The 17,131-nt window shown below is 33.0% G+C and overlaps 2 protein-coding genes across 2 annotated transcripts in view; both read left to right on the plus strand.

The window, feature by feature from the left end:
* The window catches only part of LOC143919613 (uncharacterized), a 54,412-nt gene extending 45,086 nt beyond the window's left edge, over positions 1 to 9,326 (plus strand). The window contains exons 4-8 of the mRNA XM_077442007.1: positions 1,500 to 1,724; positions 3,547 to 3,680; positions 5,505 to 5,711; positions 5,784 to 5,879; positions 5,959 to 9,326. Coding sequence (XP_077298133.1) covers positions 1,500 to 1,724; positions 3,547 to 3,680; positions 5,505 to 5,711; positions 5,784 to 5,879; positions 5,959 to 8,554 — 3,258 coding nt within the window. The 3' untranslated portion in view covers positions 8,555 to 9,326. The remainder of the gene's footprint in view (positions 1 to 1,499; positions 1,725 to 3,546; positions 3,681 to 5,504; positions 5,712 to 5,783; positions 5,880 to 5,958) is intronic.
* A 2,254-nt stretch (positions 9,327 to 11,580) lies between these two features.
* Positions 11,581 to 13,036, plus strand: LOC143920161 (androgen-dependent TFPI-regulating protein-like). The gene is made up of 5 exons (XM_077442879.1): positions 11,581 to 11,716; positions 11,790 to 11,951; positions 12,025 to 12,183; positions 12,259 to 12,479; positions 12,559 to 13,036. The coding sequence occupies exons 1-5, from the start codon at positions 11,669 to 11,671 to the stop codon at positions 12,779 to 12,781; spliced, it is 813 nt and encodes a 270-aa protein (XP_077299005.1). The 5' UTR covers positions 11,581 to 11,668; the 3' UTR covers positions 12,782 to 13,036.
* Positions 13,037 to 17,131: the final 4,095 nt, after the last annotated feature.

Here is a 17,131-nt window from a genome sequence, read left to right on the forward strand (position 1 = left end):
TCCAACTGTCGTTTTAGATAATTCATATTCGAATACAATTCAACTAGTAAATTATATATCTACAAGAGCAATTAAACTTTCAACAATGTGCGCCAGTTGTAATATAATAGTTGAGTTTGAACAACTCTAATGTTTATAATTCAATAATGCGTTCATATTTACTGAAAATACACTTCAACCATAAGGGTGAAAATACACTGAATGGTACGGGACGTCACGTCCTTTGGTTCACCAATGTAACCGTTTCACAGTGGAGGTTCCCCAAACCGAATTCGGGTGACGTTACACGTGCAGAGTGGATGTGTTTTGGGAGCTCGCACTTGCATGTATTTACATATTATATTATATATCCATATGCAACCGAGATCAAACAAGTCTCACCTACATTTCTTCATATATGAGATTCACAGTTATCGATCAAGCAAGGATAAAATATCACCGAAAACTCTCCACGGGGAGATTTTTATGTATATGGTACACAGTCCACAAAAAAGTCTGGGATACTGTGTTTTTAAAAAGAACACGTACCACTAAAGGCGAAAACACACAGAGTGGGACGTGGGACGTGTTTTTTTAAAATACTTTTAAACATATGAAAAAAAACGTACCACCCCTAACCCATATACGTGGTATACAGTCCTAAAAATCACCCCCTGGAGTGTTTTCGGTGATATTTTATCCTTGCTTGACAGTAATTGATAACGGTGAATCCCATATTTGAAGAAATGTAGGAGAAACTTGTCGGTTGCATATGGATATGCAAACATGTGCGATCTCCCAATATATTCATTCTGCAAGTGCATAACGGGAAGCCAAGGACACATGACGGCCCATACCACTCTGTGTGTTTTCGCCCTAACGGTAGTCGGTACCAGGTTAGTTACCAAAATATATTCCAATTGGAATATACATACATTATATAAATCTCGTTATATTATTAAAAAAATACGCCATTGCCACAACTAGAATAACAATTTGCATAGTAAAAACCATAAATATACATAGAAAATTAAATTTGTAAAACGAATAATCAACTGAAATGTATCCAAATGCGATTGCAATCGAATCAAACAATCGAATAAACGGAGTACAACGTTTGCAAACGAACCACACGTTATATAAGGAAAAAATTAAAATTTATAAGCGAGTTTTTTTACATCATTATTTCATGTTAAGTAAATGCAAAACAATTTCAATACGAATTTGTAAATAAACAACTAATTTAATAACGAGAATTCGATGCAATTTGATTGGACGCATGTTACGAAACGTCAACACTCTTTTTTTTGCAACACGTACACTTTTTTCCTCAAAAAATCGGCGGCTGATGTGTTAACCTTGAGCCACTTATTTATAATAAATGTTTTTTATCGCCGATCGAAAGTCGACTCGTCTGTACGGCTATTAATAATCATCGCGCATCATCTTCATCTCTTGATCGTCACGTGATTCACTTTCACCGATATCCTATTATTCATGCACGATTTTTTTCATTTCAGGCTACTGAAACGGAAGTGGATGTGAGTTCCACGACTCAAGCATCAAATTTCACTGGAGTACCCCAGAAGGATTATATATACGATCCCAATCTACCCAGGGAACTGAACGGGTACAACCTGTCTAGTTATCCCTTTTTCTCAACTGTACCATCGCCTGAACAGATGGATTTCAAATGTGATGGATTGCATGATGGATTTTATGCCAGTGTCACTCACAAGTGTCAAGTTAGTGCTTACTTTAAACAAATTTTAGGAGTTTAGTTAAATTTCATCTCAACTGGAATCACAGTGGAGTAGCGACTGCACCCGCAGACCCCTCAATATGGAGGGGGGGGGGTCTGCAGGCGCGCCTTTTTCACTAATTTTTAAACTTGGTCTGTAATTTCTTTGTGACTAATTTTTTAAAATCTTCTCTTGTTTTTCAACCTATTTCATTTTATTTTATGTACATAAAGTAGAATGAAATTTTGAACAGGTGGGAAGTTTTTAAGGAAAATTCACCATCAGTTACATTAAAGAGATTGTGCCCGACTTGTTGGTCGTCCAAATTAGATTCCATCAATTCACTTTGAGATACACGTATGTATCTACATTTGTACAGATGTTTTAAAGTGTCTTACAGAAATAATTTTAAAAAGTAAAAGAAATGATGAACAATCAGAAGCAAAGGGACTTTAAAAGAAAATGGAAAGATTCGAATTTATTCTCCTACTCGTGCTTCTTGATAAAATTCTTCGACCTCTCAAACTTTTTTCAAAGCTCCTTCAATCTAAAAACGCCGATGCTATCAGTGCTCAGTCTATGTTTAGAAATGCATTTGACGAGATCAGAAATTTCAGAAATAAATTTGGAAAAATCGTAACAATTTCAACAAATATTGCAACTAAATGAGGATTGAAGCTAAAATTGACATACAATCATCAATATATTGTCTAAAAGCACTTTGATAAACTTAGTCATGATACACGATTCCAGTACATATTAAAATATATATATATTTTTTTTTAATGCATCACTACGTAGAATTAATCTTAGTGCAATTGAAGGTTCATTTCACGTCATTTAATGACATTGTTTAAAAGTTCGCTTTGCTGTAAAGCAAAAAAGGTCGTTGAATTATCAGATAAAGATTTACATACATATGTATATCGTGAAGCTAAATATCTAGCCGACCAATATTTCAATGATTTTGACAAATCATTGTCTAATCAGGTGCTTTATTTCCGTTGTTAGAGTTGTTCCGTTGGCTAGAAATTTGGTTTCACGATATATATGTACATATGTACATACGTATGTATGTAAATCGTCATCTGATAATTCAACGACATTTTTGCTTTTCAGGAAAGCTAACTTTGAAACAATGTCGTGAAAGCGAACTTTCAAACAAGTTTAAAAACCAGTGAAAAAGGCGCGCCGCTTTGCGGCGCTCCCCAAACCACTGTGTATAGTGGCAGTCGCAGTTACGGGTTGGGTAATAATTTCTATGTAGATTTTAAGTTATTGAATCATCTTTAATAAAAAAATATATAGGTATATCAACTTGGTTTCTTTCAAAAGTTTTACTAAAAAAAATGAAATACTCCTTCCGAGTTAATTTGTACGTATCTTTTTGCATGAAATTTCTTATTTAGCATACTTAAATAGAATCTATGATTTCAAAAAACCAAAAATACTGTTCTAAGAATTTAAAATTTTTATCCTAATAGACGTGATGACGTAATAAACAAACCAAACAAATAAGAAAAAATATAAGGAAAAACACACTTTCCATTTGCAATTGCACTGTTTAAATTTAAATCTTAATAAAACTTCAATATAAATTGCATTAAACATATGTTGCGAGTTTAAAAATTCCTTTGCAATTACATATATCAGTATTCAAGTCTAGAACTAGTAAAGATTGATCGGTTTGGTTTAGTTTCTCTTTCCACTCTTGCCTATCATAACTTTTCAAAGAACTGCAGACGGCTCACGAGCCTCAGGTCGTCAACTCTTAGTCTCCATTGTATTTATTACTATATAACACTATTTTAAAATTAAATTTCAGGTTTATCATCAGTGTTTGTATGGAACTCGCTACGACTTCTTGTGCGCCAACTACACAGCGTTCGACCAGAAGACCTTCATATGCCATTTCGTTTCAGAAGTCGATTGTGTAAATTCGGCCAAGTATTTTCACAGGTAAAAAATAAATTTCGAATCGCATATAAAAAGATGACAACGCATTCGGCCGATAAAATGAATTATTTGTATCATAATATAAATAAGACAATCGTGACCAATGTACAATTTTTGCCGTACGTATTCATAGGTATACGAGTGTATCTTACGCAACGTCAACTTTTTTCGCAATAATTTATTCGACAATTAGTACGTTTTGTGTGTCGAAGTGGTTGCTGTTGCCGTTGTTACACGCTTCAAAAGTACTTTCATCTAATTATCCATTTCATCGTTGTGTTCATACGTGAATAACATACCTATGTATTATTATACTATTGCCTGAAGCTCGAGCTAGGCGCTTGTTACGTGTAGTTTTTTTCGTAGTATTGAATTTGGTATTAAATGTTGTAATGTTCAAACAATTTTTGGGGGTTCTGCTTTTCACTAATTATACATATAAATTTCCGAAAATATTGCATTTCAACATGAAATACGTGTGACAGTGTAAAAATACGCTTAGAAAATATCATCGTTGAAATATTTTCAATGAATTGCAGATGTCCTAGCACAGAAACCACATAAATATATAGTAGCACAACGATATATGTTTAGGTGTCAAAAGGCAAGAATATAAGTTATTATAAACTATTAATGGAAGAGTCAATTTGAATGCATAACAATGTATAAACTTAAACCGATCGTAGCTACTCTACTTTGCACTTGTTCATATAAAATTTGCATATTTTGATGAAATATTCTGCGACAAAAATCTGAATTAAATAAGTGTTAAAGACAATGCAAATTTGATATTTTTAAAATGTAAATATTTCTTCAATGTGTTTATTTTGTTTAAATAAAAAATAGACAAAACCCAATTAACCTGGATGATCCCTTTCAAGCATTTGCATTAGATAATAACGCAATATAATTAAAAATTGATAAATTAAAATTATGAATTAAATAAATATTAAAAGCAAGAATACGACCTTTTATAAAATATAAAATTTCTTTAAAGAATATAAATTTTGAATGAAATAAAATAAAACAAGTCATGAAAAACACAATGCTTCGCAATGATAAAAAATATTAATAAAAATCAAGTACAATCAATAGTATTTTCACTAATAAAAAATTTTATATTTGTCTTAATATAATCTGTCTAAAAATAAAAAAATACAAATCTTAAATAAAACTAAATTTAAATATAATAAAAGCTGCTACTTTCCTTGTATATACATATGTATATATTGTACATATATCTGGAATACTTCTTTGTATGTATAAAATACGGTATTTTCTTTGTAAGATCATATTTTTATCAAAATATATGTTTTGAGAATCGGAATCCCTAAATATCACCATTTTTCGTTTATTATTTCACACGTAGGAAAATTTGAACTCACGTCGACAGAATCCAGTAGAAATTGAAAAGTATTGATCATCCATTTACTCTTGAACAAATGTTCAAAATATATATTTTACAGAAACGACGATCTCTACATTCCGTCGAACGACACTCGAGTCAACAATTGGACATCGATAAAGCCAAAATTTTTCTCCTCCGGTCCAATAATTCCAAAGCAAACTAACATCATGAAACCGAAACCGGTCAAAGTCGTCGTGCCGATATACGACTCAGAAGAAGAACCGATAAAACCTATGACTAAAAGACGAAAAAACAATTCAAAAAAATTATTAGGGTTGGTAGCAACGGTTTGGATTGTCATTCATGTCCATCAATGCTGCCTGCATATGTTTAATAAAAAAAAAATTTGCATGTTCATATTCAGATCTTTTGGGTGAAACAATAGCATAAGTCTTATACTATTACGTTCGTATTTACAGAAATGATGCTTTGTACCAAGCTACTACTACTTCTACAGCAGCTCCACCGCGTACTACTACCACAACTACTACGCAAGCTCCTCCTCCACAAAGACGTCCTGGTAATAGAAGAAGACCCTCGAGAAGAAGACGTCCCCAATATGATTACTATGATGATGATTACTATCCTGCAGCGAAGGATGAAGCTGATTATTATGAAGAAGACAGGTATTTAACATGATTTCAACGATAATGTTACTATTTGAAATCAATATTTACTTCTGAATATTGAATTTGTAGAAGAAGGCCATACAATGAAGGTAGATCTAGCAATAGAAGAAAAAGGCCAAGACCGTCTCAAAGAAGACCTGCTTATGACGAATACGAAGATGATAGGTATACATATATTATATTAAATTAAGTTTGAAGTAAATTAATAAGTTTATTCATTGGATTTATTATATCTGCATTTCAGACTCGATACTCGCCAAGAGGGTCGAACTAGATATGATGATGATTACCAAGATAGAAGAAGTTACGATAGGCCCAAAAAGCCAGCAAGAAGACCATCTGAGGATAAAGATAGAACTGATGAGAGAAAACCACACTTAGACGACGTTACCACTGAAAGAAACAGAAAGAATAGGCCTAGCGATGAAAAGAGAGGCAACTCTAATTTTGATAGAAAACCATACGAAGATGATCGAAGGAGCTCTGATCGTCCCAGAAAACCCAATAGAGACGATGATAGACCCAGTAGAGACGATAACAGACCGGGTAGAGATGAAAATAGACCCAATAGTGATGACAACAGACCAGGTAGAGATGACAAGAGACCAAGTAGAGATGACAATAGACCAAGTAGAGATGACAATAGACCAAGTAGAGATGAAAATAGACCAAGTAGAGATGATAATAGACCCAGTAGAGATGATAATAGACCCAGTAGAGATGATAATAGACCCAATAGAGATGATGATAGACCCGGTAGAGACGATGTGTCGAAAGAAGAATCGAAACCTAAAGAAGAACGGCCCTTTCGTGAGGAAAGGCCTTTTCGCGATGAGAGGCCGTTTCGGGATGACAGACCATTGAGAGATAGACCGTATAGGGATGAAAGACCATCGAGGGATGAGCAGAGATCTAATAGTGATAGACGTCCTTTAAAAGACGACTCATTTTATGATGATGATTATGAAGACGATAAAATAGATAGTACTGGACCATCAGCTGCTGGACTCGTGAAACCAAATGGGGGCTCGATATATAGCAAGCCCAGAGTTCCCCCTAAGATTGCTAGACCAGTTCCAAACGCTGAAAAAGACAAGTACAAGTACGTTACGTCTTCTTCGTCAAAGGTCTCGTCTGTTAAGCCAGTAGATGAAGAATATTACGACGACTATGAAGTCGATCCTCCTAAAAATACTCCAGCACCTAAATCAACGACAACGTCCAGATCGAGAGAATCTGAAAGGGAAAGATATAAACCTAGCATACAAAGAACGAGACAAAGCCCTGAATTGGATGGTCCGAAACGCGCTGCAAATTTTAATCAAAGAAAAAAGGAATATTCCGATTCACACAAGCAGTATGCTGATGACATGAGCTATGAAGAAGATGAAGAACCACGCACAAAAGTTGCGAATTCGGGGAGAGGAGATATGAGGTTTTCTTCAAAAAAGCGACCAACGAAATCTGACGATGAGTACTACGACGATGAAGATGAACCAAGAAGAGGTACAGAAAAACAGAAAGAGACAGAGAAAATAAAAGAAGTTAAAAGAGACGAAACCACAAGCAGATACAGGGATGATCCAATTGAAGATGAGATACTTCCAGAAAAGTCTGAAAGCGAAAGTACTACCTCGAAGCCATTTTTTCAGAGGAATAGAAACAAAAGTCCAATCAATGTAACCGGTAGTACAAGTACGACTGAAGCAGCTGTAAAGGAAACCCAAAAGTCCGAAACTTCAAAATCACAAAATCCATTCGTACGAGTCGTCAAAAGACCGTTTTTGCCTTCTAGAGGAGGAAGTCCTTACTTACCCAGAGGATTGCAACCTTTAGGTGGTAAGAACTTCAACAAGACAACTACCACAAGTGCACCTACTACGACAACCACCACTACGACTACAACAACAACAACAACTACTACTACTGAAGCTCCACAACAAGCAGATTACGCTTATGAATCAGACTACGACGTAAAAGACGATAAGATTTTTTCTCAAGAGAATACTAACGTAGACAGCAGCAGCGAAAAGCAAAATTTCAGACAATACACCTTCACGCAAAAACCTCAAATACCCAAACCAATAGAGGAGAAGAGACGCCCTTTCATTGGCTCGACCCAATTCAAATATGAAAAGGAAAATAACAAAGAGTACGGATCTATCGCTGAGGACAACTTCACGCAGAGAGGTAATAGTTACGATCAGAATTTTAATAATGCGGGGGTTGTTCAAACGAATAGGTACGTCAACGGTGAGTATGTGAAGACCCCCGATCGCCTGCAAAGTTTTAAACCATCCCCGCAAATATCAGAGCCGTACAAACCCACGAACAGACCCTTCACTCCTAAGATTCCAGAGAACATATCCATTAAGCAGAATCTAGCAGACCCCATAGAAAACGAGTACGACGTTACTCTGAACGATGCCCTCAGTCCTACGATCTCGAACTTGACCCCAGTCAGGAGCTTCCCAAGTCCTTTCATAGTCCCAGCAGATAGGGATTACACATTCGCCAGGTTCAGGAATGGATATAACAGTGCAGAGGCCTCAAATGGTTATTCAAACTATCAAGCGAGACCCAATAACATACAGGGCAAGTTCGAGAACAGCCAAAGATATGTGGGGCATGGTGGTTATGTCAAACCAGACCAGTTGGCCGACAGCGTGTCGTCGGCTTCCGAAATGGTAGGACCTCATGTCGTCAGCGTGAGGACACCACAGTCATTCTACATCCAGCATCCTAGATATTCGTCAGGGTTTTCGGCCGACGAGACCAACTCGGGCCTGAGGCCTAGCCATGTCGCTTATAGGCAGGTGGAGCTTGGAGACTACGCGTAGAAGACCTGCAGGAGCTGACAAGTCCTCACCGGTCACAATAACGATTGCTCCTCGCACTTTCTTCTCAAATACACTCCAATCTAAAAGGCGCGTTTCCCAATCTCTCAACCGCATCTAGCAACCGCGTAAATCGTACATTTTTTCCTTGTATATTGACCTGATCTTTTTTATGACCTGAAAAAATGGTCCAGGAAAAATTATGCGTTCGGTCGCAGTCACTGTCGCTAGTCACGGTCTCGAAATCAGGAAACGGCCCTTAAGATAAATATCGTCGTTGAATGTGATAATGAATAAGTAAAATGCTGAAACTTTTATATACATTCCTGGAAAAAAGTGATTAAATCTCTCAAAGACACTGAATTTTAAGCTTAAAAGAACTACTTCTACTCTACTTTCATACCTCATTAGTCATTGCAGCTAACTTGGTCGTAGACAAATTTTCCTCCTATTTTTGAAGAGATTTGTTATGAACCTCTAGAATACAGAATTCCGATTGCTCTAAGCAATCGGAATCTGTATTCTACATCTCAGCTGATCAATAGGAATCACGCACTTTTCATCTTACTGCCAAATTAACTGAAATGCGATACAAAATGCAACTATTTAAGACAACCAAGGTTCAAGCTTTACGAACTAATCAAAAGTTATTGCTCTTTTTTCAAAGATAGTCTACATATACATACATACCTTTTGTTCAGAATAAATTTACTATATTATCATAAATGTTTTAATTGAAGGCGTGGTCATACATATATAAAAGATTCAGTAATAATAGTTTAAAAAAAACAATGAGAAAGAAATGCTTCTTGATAAAACGAACATTAATTAAACACATAATTGCAATTAGCTAAATAAGAGGTATATTTAGAAATGAATTGATCGACTTTTAAATGTATTATTTTAGAAATACGTTATCTATTTTTCATTTAAACACATTTCCACAATGATATCTAATAGTCAAAACAAATTATATTATTGATCATATGTACGTATAATACAAAACACGTCATTTTCGATGGCGAATACTTGAAACTTTTTTCCATGAACGTATACACACTTTTAGGATTAGTTTAGGTACAAAATTACTATAATTCGATTGTGAATGCGAAATTATAATTACAATATGTACACGAAAACAGTGGAGTTTGCAAATTTGAAGAGCGACGCGTCTACGTAATTAGTCAGCTCGTCAAGTCGAGTCGAAAGTGAGTGAAGCAATCGAATCAAAACTAGTGATGTAAGTGTACAGTTTTAAGTGTATGTATGTATGTAAATTTATTTAATTATTCTATTTTTAATTATATATAAAAAAAAATATAAATATATATATGAAAAAAAATAAAACAAATAAATAAAACATGTGCGTTTTCATTTTATCTGTCGTCTCAAGTGTCCCTAAAATTAATCTCACGTGTAATGAAAACAATTGATTAATTTGGCGAGACAGAATCCGGGTTCAGGGATCAATTTTTTTCATTCGATCCGGATATTTGTGTTTTATAAACATTTCTCATTTGTGTAATTACACACAGTTATTTATGATATGAGTATTGTGAGATAATTAAAATTTAAAATGACTTTGAGCTTATCATCTGCTATTTGCAAAACACTCAGATGTGCATAAAAAATTGTAAAAAAGGTTTAAAACCACTGAATTATTATAATTTTATTAAGGAAATTCAAAATCGTAGGACTACCTTTTGAAATGAAATAAATCATACCGCTTTTAAAATTATTGTATAAAAAAATTGTGTATAACCGTGTCTTCATGAGTTAGCCCAATATTACACTGTAGCCAGACAAGAATATGCATAGAATCGTAAATAAATTATAAGCAGTAAAAAAATAATAACAAAAAATAATAACCAAAAAAAAAAACAGTAAAATATATACAAAAAATTAATTAATTTAAAAATGAAAAAACACTAAGAAAGTGAATGTGAAGCCTTTCCTAAATACGTATGTACATAGATATGTATATTAAATGAAATTCTGATAAGTAAGTATGACAAACAAAAACACAAGTTAAATACAAAGAAAAAAAAGTTTAATTTCAATCTCTTATTAACTCTGTCTACGATTTACATTGTTTAATTTAAGTAAAAAAATAATAAGTATATGAATAATATGTATATAAGAATATCGATTTTAAATCATTTAATTTGTATTTAAGTCAATTTATTTCTTGCTCCATCTCCAGCTGCTTTTCAATCGTATTAATTTACTTTCTTTAACCTTTGAAGGAAGGAGCGTCGAGTATCCCGAACCGGGGTCGAGTAAGACCCCAGTATTTTTAATCAAAATACAACTTTTCTCAATACAAATGGGATCAAATTATATATTATTAATCATTTTATACATCAACATAAAAAAGTGTTAGTCCTATAGCATGTTTTTGACTATTTTTGTATTAAAAAATAACAACAAGCATCAACACGAAAACGCACATATGTAGGTAAGGCCAACAGGCGACGGTGTGACTCAATAGCCACGCGCCAAAAGCGACGAAAACAATAGCTTACGAAAATATAGATGTCTCTTTCTAACGCATTGATTCATCGATCAACAAGAATATGCAAGCGAATAGTCAAAAACATGACTTATCGCTACCGCCTTTAAATTATACTTTGCAACGTAGAAATGTATAAATGTATTTTTTTACGATGTACCCCTTTTCTAAATCATACAAAATCTATTAAAATAAATTTCTTGTAGTTCATTCTAGGAATATAAGAAATATAGGGTATATAGCTTTGTAAACCACATAGTTATTACGAAAAACGTAAAAATTGGGGCACTTGCATACCCCACTTCGGTGAGGAAGGGTTAATTATTCTAAATAAAATTAAAAAATTGCAATTTCAATACCCTCATTGTATATTACGAATAAGCGAATTATAATTTAATCTGCATATTGTTCGATTTTACTAATGAAACAATAAAAATATCGGATAGAAGTTGACGACCTCTTCATTTTGCATTATCGCACTTTTTTTACAAACTAATCATTTTGTTTAAATAGCCTCGAATTGCAAACTCGTCAATGTAACTACTCAGTACATTTTGAACCAGTTAGAAGAATAGACTCAAATATCAATTATAATTTTACTAAAAATGTCTCAAACGACAGCTTCTTTCGTCAAAGAAAAATTCGAAAAAAGGGTAAGAAAACTCTCTGTCACTAAATAAATACATTTATTATAAAAATGTATTCACAAAAAACATATTTTTATAGATGTGGCTCAAAATGAGAACACTGTTCCACGGAATAGCCCTATTTCATCACATTTCAGCACTAGTTCTAATAGAAACTTCCCTCGACATAACGAAAGGAAACATAAATTCAACCAAAGACATAAACGATTTCAAAATCCTATTTTTCAGCAGTTGGAACTTCGTACGTATATATACCTTCACATGAATATTAAATACATAACATTTTCATCAAATACTTCATCATTCCATTCAAGGCAATACAGATGATCTTCTTGATGATGGCTTTCATATGCGACATCGTAAAAACTAAAACACAGAACGGCTCAAAAGTCAACGTATCGTATGAGACCATGTCTAAACTGGCTTCGATCAGAGATTTCATTTTCACAACATTCGTTTTTCCTTTAAGTATTGTAAGTATTTTTTTTATATATTAAATTTGTAGATATATTATAGTATAATTTTCTAACGCTTTATTCAATTTTTAGTTTGTTGGAACATGTTTTTGGGCAACATATCACATAGATCGCGAATTGGTGATGCCTAAAGAGTGGGATTTAGTAGTGCCATCGTATATGAACCATGCAATTCATACAAACATCATTCCCATAGTGATTTTAGAGATGATCATAGCCACTAAAAAAGTTCCTAATAATCACACTAAGAGCTTGTTTTGCTTAGGATCTATCACCATAGTATATTTCGCTTGGTAAGTCTTTGCAGTTATTTTTTTTCTTTATTTTTGAATATAGTTTTATTTTTGAATTTAATATTGGTTTTATTTTCAGTTTCTTATGTACTTACTTCGTAACTGGCAGGTGGATTTATGTGCTATTTAAAATGTTTAATTGGACGCAGAGAATGTTATCATTCATAGTAATTTATGGCTCGGTACATATATTTTACTACATGGGATGGTTTGCCAACAATAAGATTGAAAATCTAAGGAAAAACAAGCACGCAAGAAATGATTTCGATGAGAAAGGATTCTTCAGAATGAAACAGAATTAGAATTCGTTTTTAAATTTTATTTAATACATAATTTAAGTACATTAGGGTATATTTTATAGTATTATATTATAGTAAAAACATTACCGAAAAAATAGAGGTGGTACAATCAAAGTTTGACTTTAATAATACGACTGTATGTATGTATGTAGATAAGATCAACTTTTCACAAGCCAACTCTCTCATATATAAAACGAATCTGAATAGTCTTTAAGTCTTCGTATAATACGATGGATATAATTTATTAAATAAATTTTTAAAAAATATTTATCTTTCACTTAAAAATTACGTATTTTCATTGTGTCAATCAAGTACCATTCGTTGGATAAAATGACTATTTTACACTGACTATTCAACATTACTGTTTCAATACGTAGCCTAATCAAAGGGCAAGTATATTTTTTAAATGTCTAATATTAATTTAAAGCGTTAGAATTTGCAACTTATATTAAAAATGTGTATTAAAAGTCGATTTACGATGATGGTTTTCTTCTGTCGTTCTTCTTTTTTTGTTCTTCTGGCTTCTTTTGTACAGGTTTCTTCTCTTCAGATTTATTCTCAACTGTCACCACTGGCTTCTTCCTCTTCTGAGGATCTTCTTCAGCGTTTTCTTGAGCACCATCCATCTCCATTTCGCTATTGCTTTGATCATCACCGGAAATGTCTTCTTCGGGATCCCTTCCACCGAAATTATCATTCAAATTGTAATAATCTTCACTATCTTCACATCTGATCGACGAATCTTCTTCCCTCACACAAACGAACACTCCCTACAATATTGGAAACATTTAAAATTACAACATAACATACAAATTAAACAAATTATAAAAAAATTACCTGATCGAAAATCGTTTCTTCAGGACAAATGAAACTCCATCTGAACGTTTGATTTTTACCATCTGAATATACTACAGGAAGGCAGACGTGAAATATTTGACACTCATTTTCAATATCAGCATAGTATCCATAAGTTTTCTCTTCACAACTGTAAAATATATTGATATTAATACAAATTGTATTATAATCACAGTTAAAAATGATTTAAAAGTACCTGAAATTATCTGTAATATTTTCTCTTATTGAAGTTGCATTGCTGGGTAACATTAGTGTGTCTGGTTCTGATTGTCTTGTAACTACCTTTAATTTTAATTTGAAATAGATATAATAACATGTTAAAAATATTATGAAAATTCCTTATAATAAATCTTACCCTCATCCTAGGTCCTCTATTGACTGAAGATTCCGAAACTTGGAAGAGTATCGCGAATACAACACAGGCACTGAACATTTTGCAATTGGTCACCATTTTCAATTCTGCGAATAAAAAATAAATAGATCTAAATAAAGCGTTACGACAGAGTGCAATATAGACAATTTTTAGCTCAAATATCGAATACGAGTGTGTTTCGACTAACATAGAAATATTAGCGAGGAATAGAAATGCGCGTAGTTCCAACTTGTGTGGTTGCAAAATTGAGATTGTGATAAAAGCCCAAATGTTTCGCGGTATATATGAAGAAGATTCGCGACCCAGGTTCGCAACCATCGGTAGGCGATCTCACAATTGCAGGTATGTCAATTAATAGCCGCAAATATGCGAAAGTATCGGATAGAAAATTCGATTTTGCAAAGCGGTGCAATTTATCTATCTCGAAACTGGCTATAATAATGTATAGGTCTTTTAGGTGTTTTAATCGACATTTTGCTACATTTACTATCGAGTGGTGCATTTTTTTACAGTTGCATTTGTACATGCATTATGTATACAATGTGCAGAGCTTTTAAGTTCAATTAAAATGTTTACCTTCTTTCTGTATTCCGTACGTGGATGAAGTCGAATCGAATCAAAGTTTTTTATTGGAATAAAATTTTATGATTAAATATAAAATTATATGATTAAATTATATGATTAAATATACAATAATCAAAAGAGACGAACTGTTGAAATATGTAAATAAAGTAGTTAACTTGATTTATGATCGTGTCGCCTCACTAAACATATGTTCTGATACTATTTGAATGAAATTTACTATTAGGTACATGTAGGAATATAAACGCATTGAATATTAGCATATTTGTTCGTCTTTTTTTGTAATATAGACCCATTGTAGATGATATGTATATGTATACTAGTATTGTGCCCGTTGATATTTCAATGGGTGGTTTTGGAAATTAATCACATCCGAGGCTATTGTCACTCTATACCGTACCGTATCACTCTCCTATGATTCCATATAAAAATGAGCATATATATGTATGTATGTATGTACGTGTCTTCGTCAGAGTTCTTATGAACTTCTAATGATTGTAATATTTATTTTTTGAAGTCTCCATACTTGTCTATGTATAAAAACATACATAAAAGAATCACTTTTCTGTCATATATTTTATACTGAATGCTGAATAGTAAGATCATATATTAAAAGCAGTTGATTAAGGTCAAATAATGAGATTATTTACAGTCGGTTTAGTGTGATTTGTAACCACAGTCCATGTCGATAAGTTGTCAACACAAACTGTTCCGAAGCTAAATCAAACTATTATTAACCATTATTTATTTAGAAAACGACTATGAAATTTCAATATGTAATTTCATGTTCTAATAATAAGAAATTCGGATGTGACCAAGACACGACCTTATCTATGTATTTGAAGAATATAAGAAGTATAAAACACAAAATTCGATAATGAAACGTACATACATACATACATACCGGCTATGATAGTATTTTCGATACAAATTGAGCACAAATGTAGGGTAACTTACACACGATAAAAGTTCTACTTCCGGTTATCGGATTTTGTTCAAAATTTTTTTATTACTTAAAATCACTATAAATATTATAAATATAAAATATAAATAAGATAGAAATAATTTTAAAAGGTCAAAATAAATTAATGAAATATTGTTTTAAAAAAAATTACTATTTCCGGTTTACGAATACTAACCAAAACCTTATCAACTCTAAGTTAGTAAGTAACAAATAAAAATATAAATTTTGAGTTTGCTACGTTCAGTGGTGTGGAAAAAAATGTGCATATTAGATTTAATCGTATGCTTTTTTCCATTCAAAGACACGACATGCCTTTTTTGGAAACGCTTTATTGTTTTTCGTGCAACCGTTCGAGATAACGGACACGATCTGAAATCGATGCAATGCGAATTTTAATTCCGAGTTAAAATCACACAGCCACAGTCGATGGTTATTTACGTCTGAATTTGCAGAACAATAAAGATGTGCGAAGGTAGCGTAGGAAAGGACTAACAAAAATAAACAAGTTTCATACAATCTACCCCTCGCGATAGGCTGCCTGTCATATGACAGGGACCGCTTAGAATACTTATGTTATGTCAGATTCATATAGATATAATCTGGTCTTTAAACGCTGAAGATATTGTCTCTATCTCTGTGTGGGCTTTGAGATAAGTAATAGTTGAGTTTGAACATCTAAAACGAGTGTATTCTTGACATCGCTCTGCCATCTTCTGCAGAATACCAATGAATGAGTTCGTTGACTAGTCGACAGAGAAGAATGTGGGATAGAATTATTTTTTCTATATTATATATGATAACTATTCGAAGCACACGTCTTTTGATCATTCGTATTTTATGTGCTTTCACTTATACAACAGCTTGTTTTCTGCAATACTTATTTTTTTAGTATGTAAAAAACGGACAAAATTTAGCTGTTTATTCTTTCCTAAAGAAAGATGTGGGTTTTATTTACGGCTGGTATGAAGAAAATGAATCAAAGAGTGTTACTTGAATGAAAAGTACTTGCTGCTTTTTTTGCACATTCAATTTAGAATTTTTTTCTATTTTCCATGTATTGAAATGTCCCTGAGAAAAATTTTCTTCACTCTGTATTGGTTTTTTTATTTATTTATTTTTATACATTCATATATACCAGGAAGACTACCAGGTGAACACCAGTGCATTTTCCTGGCCAATTATAAACATCGATAAACAATTTGTAGAGCAATTTTACAGAGCAGCATAGAGACATCTATAGATAAATTTGACAAAAAATTTATAAATCAGCGAATTTGAGATGCTGAAAACTTGAATTTTGCGAGAAATAAGACAAGTTAGTCAATTTTTTGGAACCGTTTTAATGAAACCTGATAAATTTACAAACTCTGATAGGAAACAATCGACCTGGAGTCAAATATCCAAGATTTGGCCAGCAGTAACCGGTGGCATTGAACCTGTGACCACTTTGTTCGAAAGCATTATTATGTTAACCACTAGTCTTTATTACAACATATACCCAAATTGTAATTGGTAACTCAATTTTCAAATGCAAAAAACTCGACTAGTCGGCAATAGATTTGGCTCTGAAAGTCACGAA

The sequence above is a fragment of the Arctopsyche grandis genome, chromosome 12 (assembly GCF_051622035.1).
Source record: "Arctopsyche grandis isolate Sample6627 chromosome 12, ASM5162203v2, whole genome shotgun sequence".
Taxonomy (NCBI): domain Eukaryota; kingdom Metazoa; phylum Arthropoda; class Insecta; order Trichoptera; family Hydropsychidae; genus Arctopsyche; species Arctopsyche grandis.

Bases quoted from the DNA above. Each gene is read 5' to 3' on its own strand.
- LOC143920161 (XM_077442879.1), top strand. From the start codon at position 11,669: ATGTCTCAAACGACAGCTTCTTTCGTCAAAGAAAAATTCGAAAAAAGG. The intron at 11,717-11,789 runs GTAAGAAAACTC...ATATTTTTATAG, and splicing joins AAGAAAAATTCGAAAAAAGG to ATGTGGCTCAAAATGAGAAC. The intron at 11,952-12,024 runs GTACGTATATAT...ATTCCATTCAAG, and splicing joins TTTTCAGCAGTTGGAACTTC to GCAATACAGATGATCTTCTT.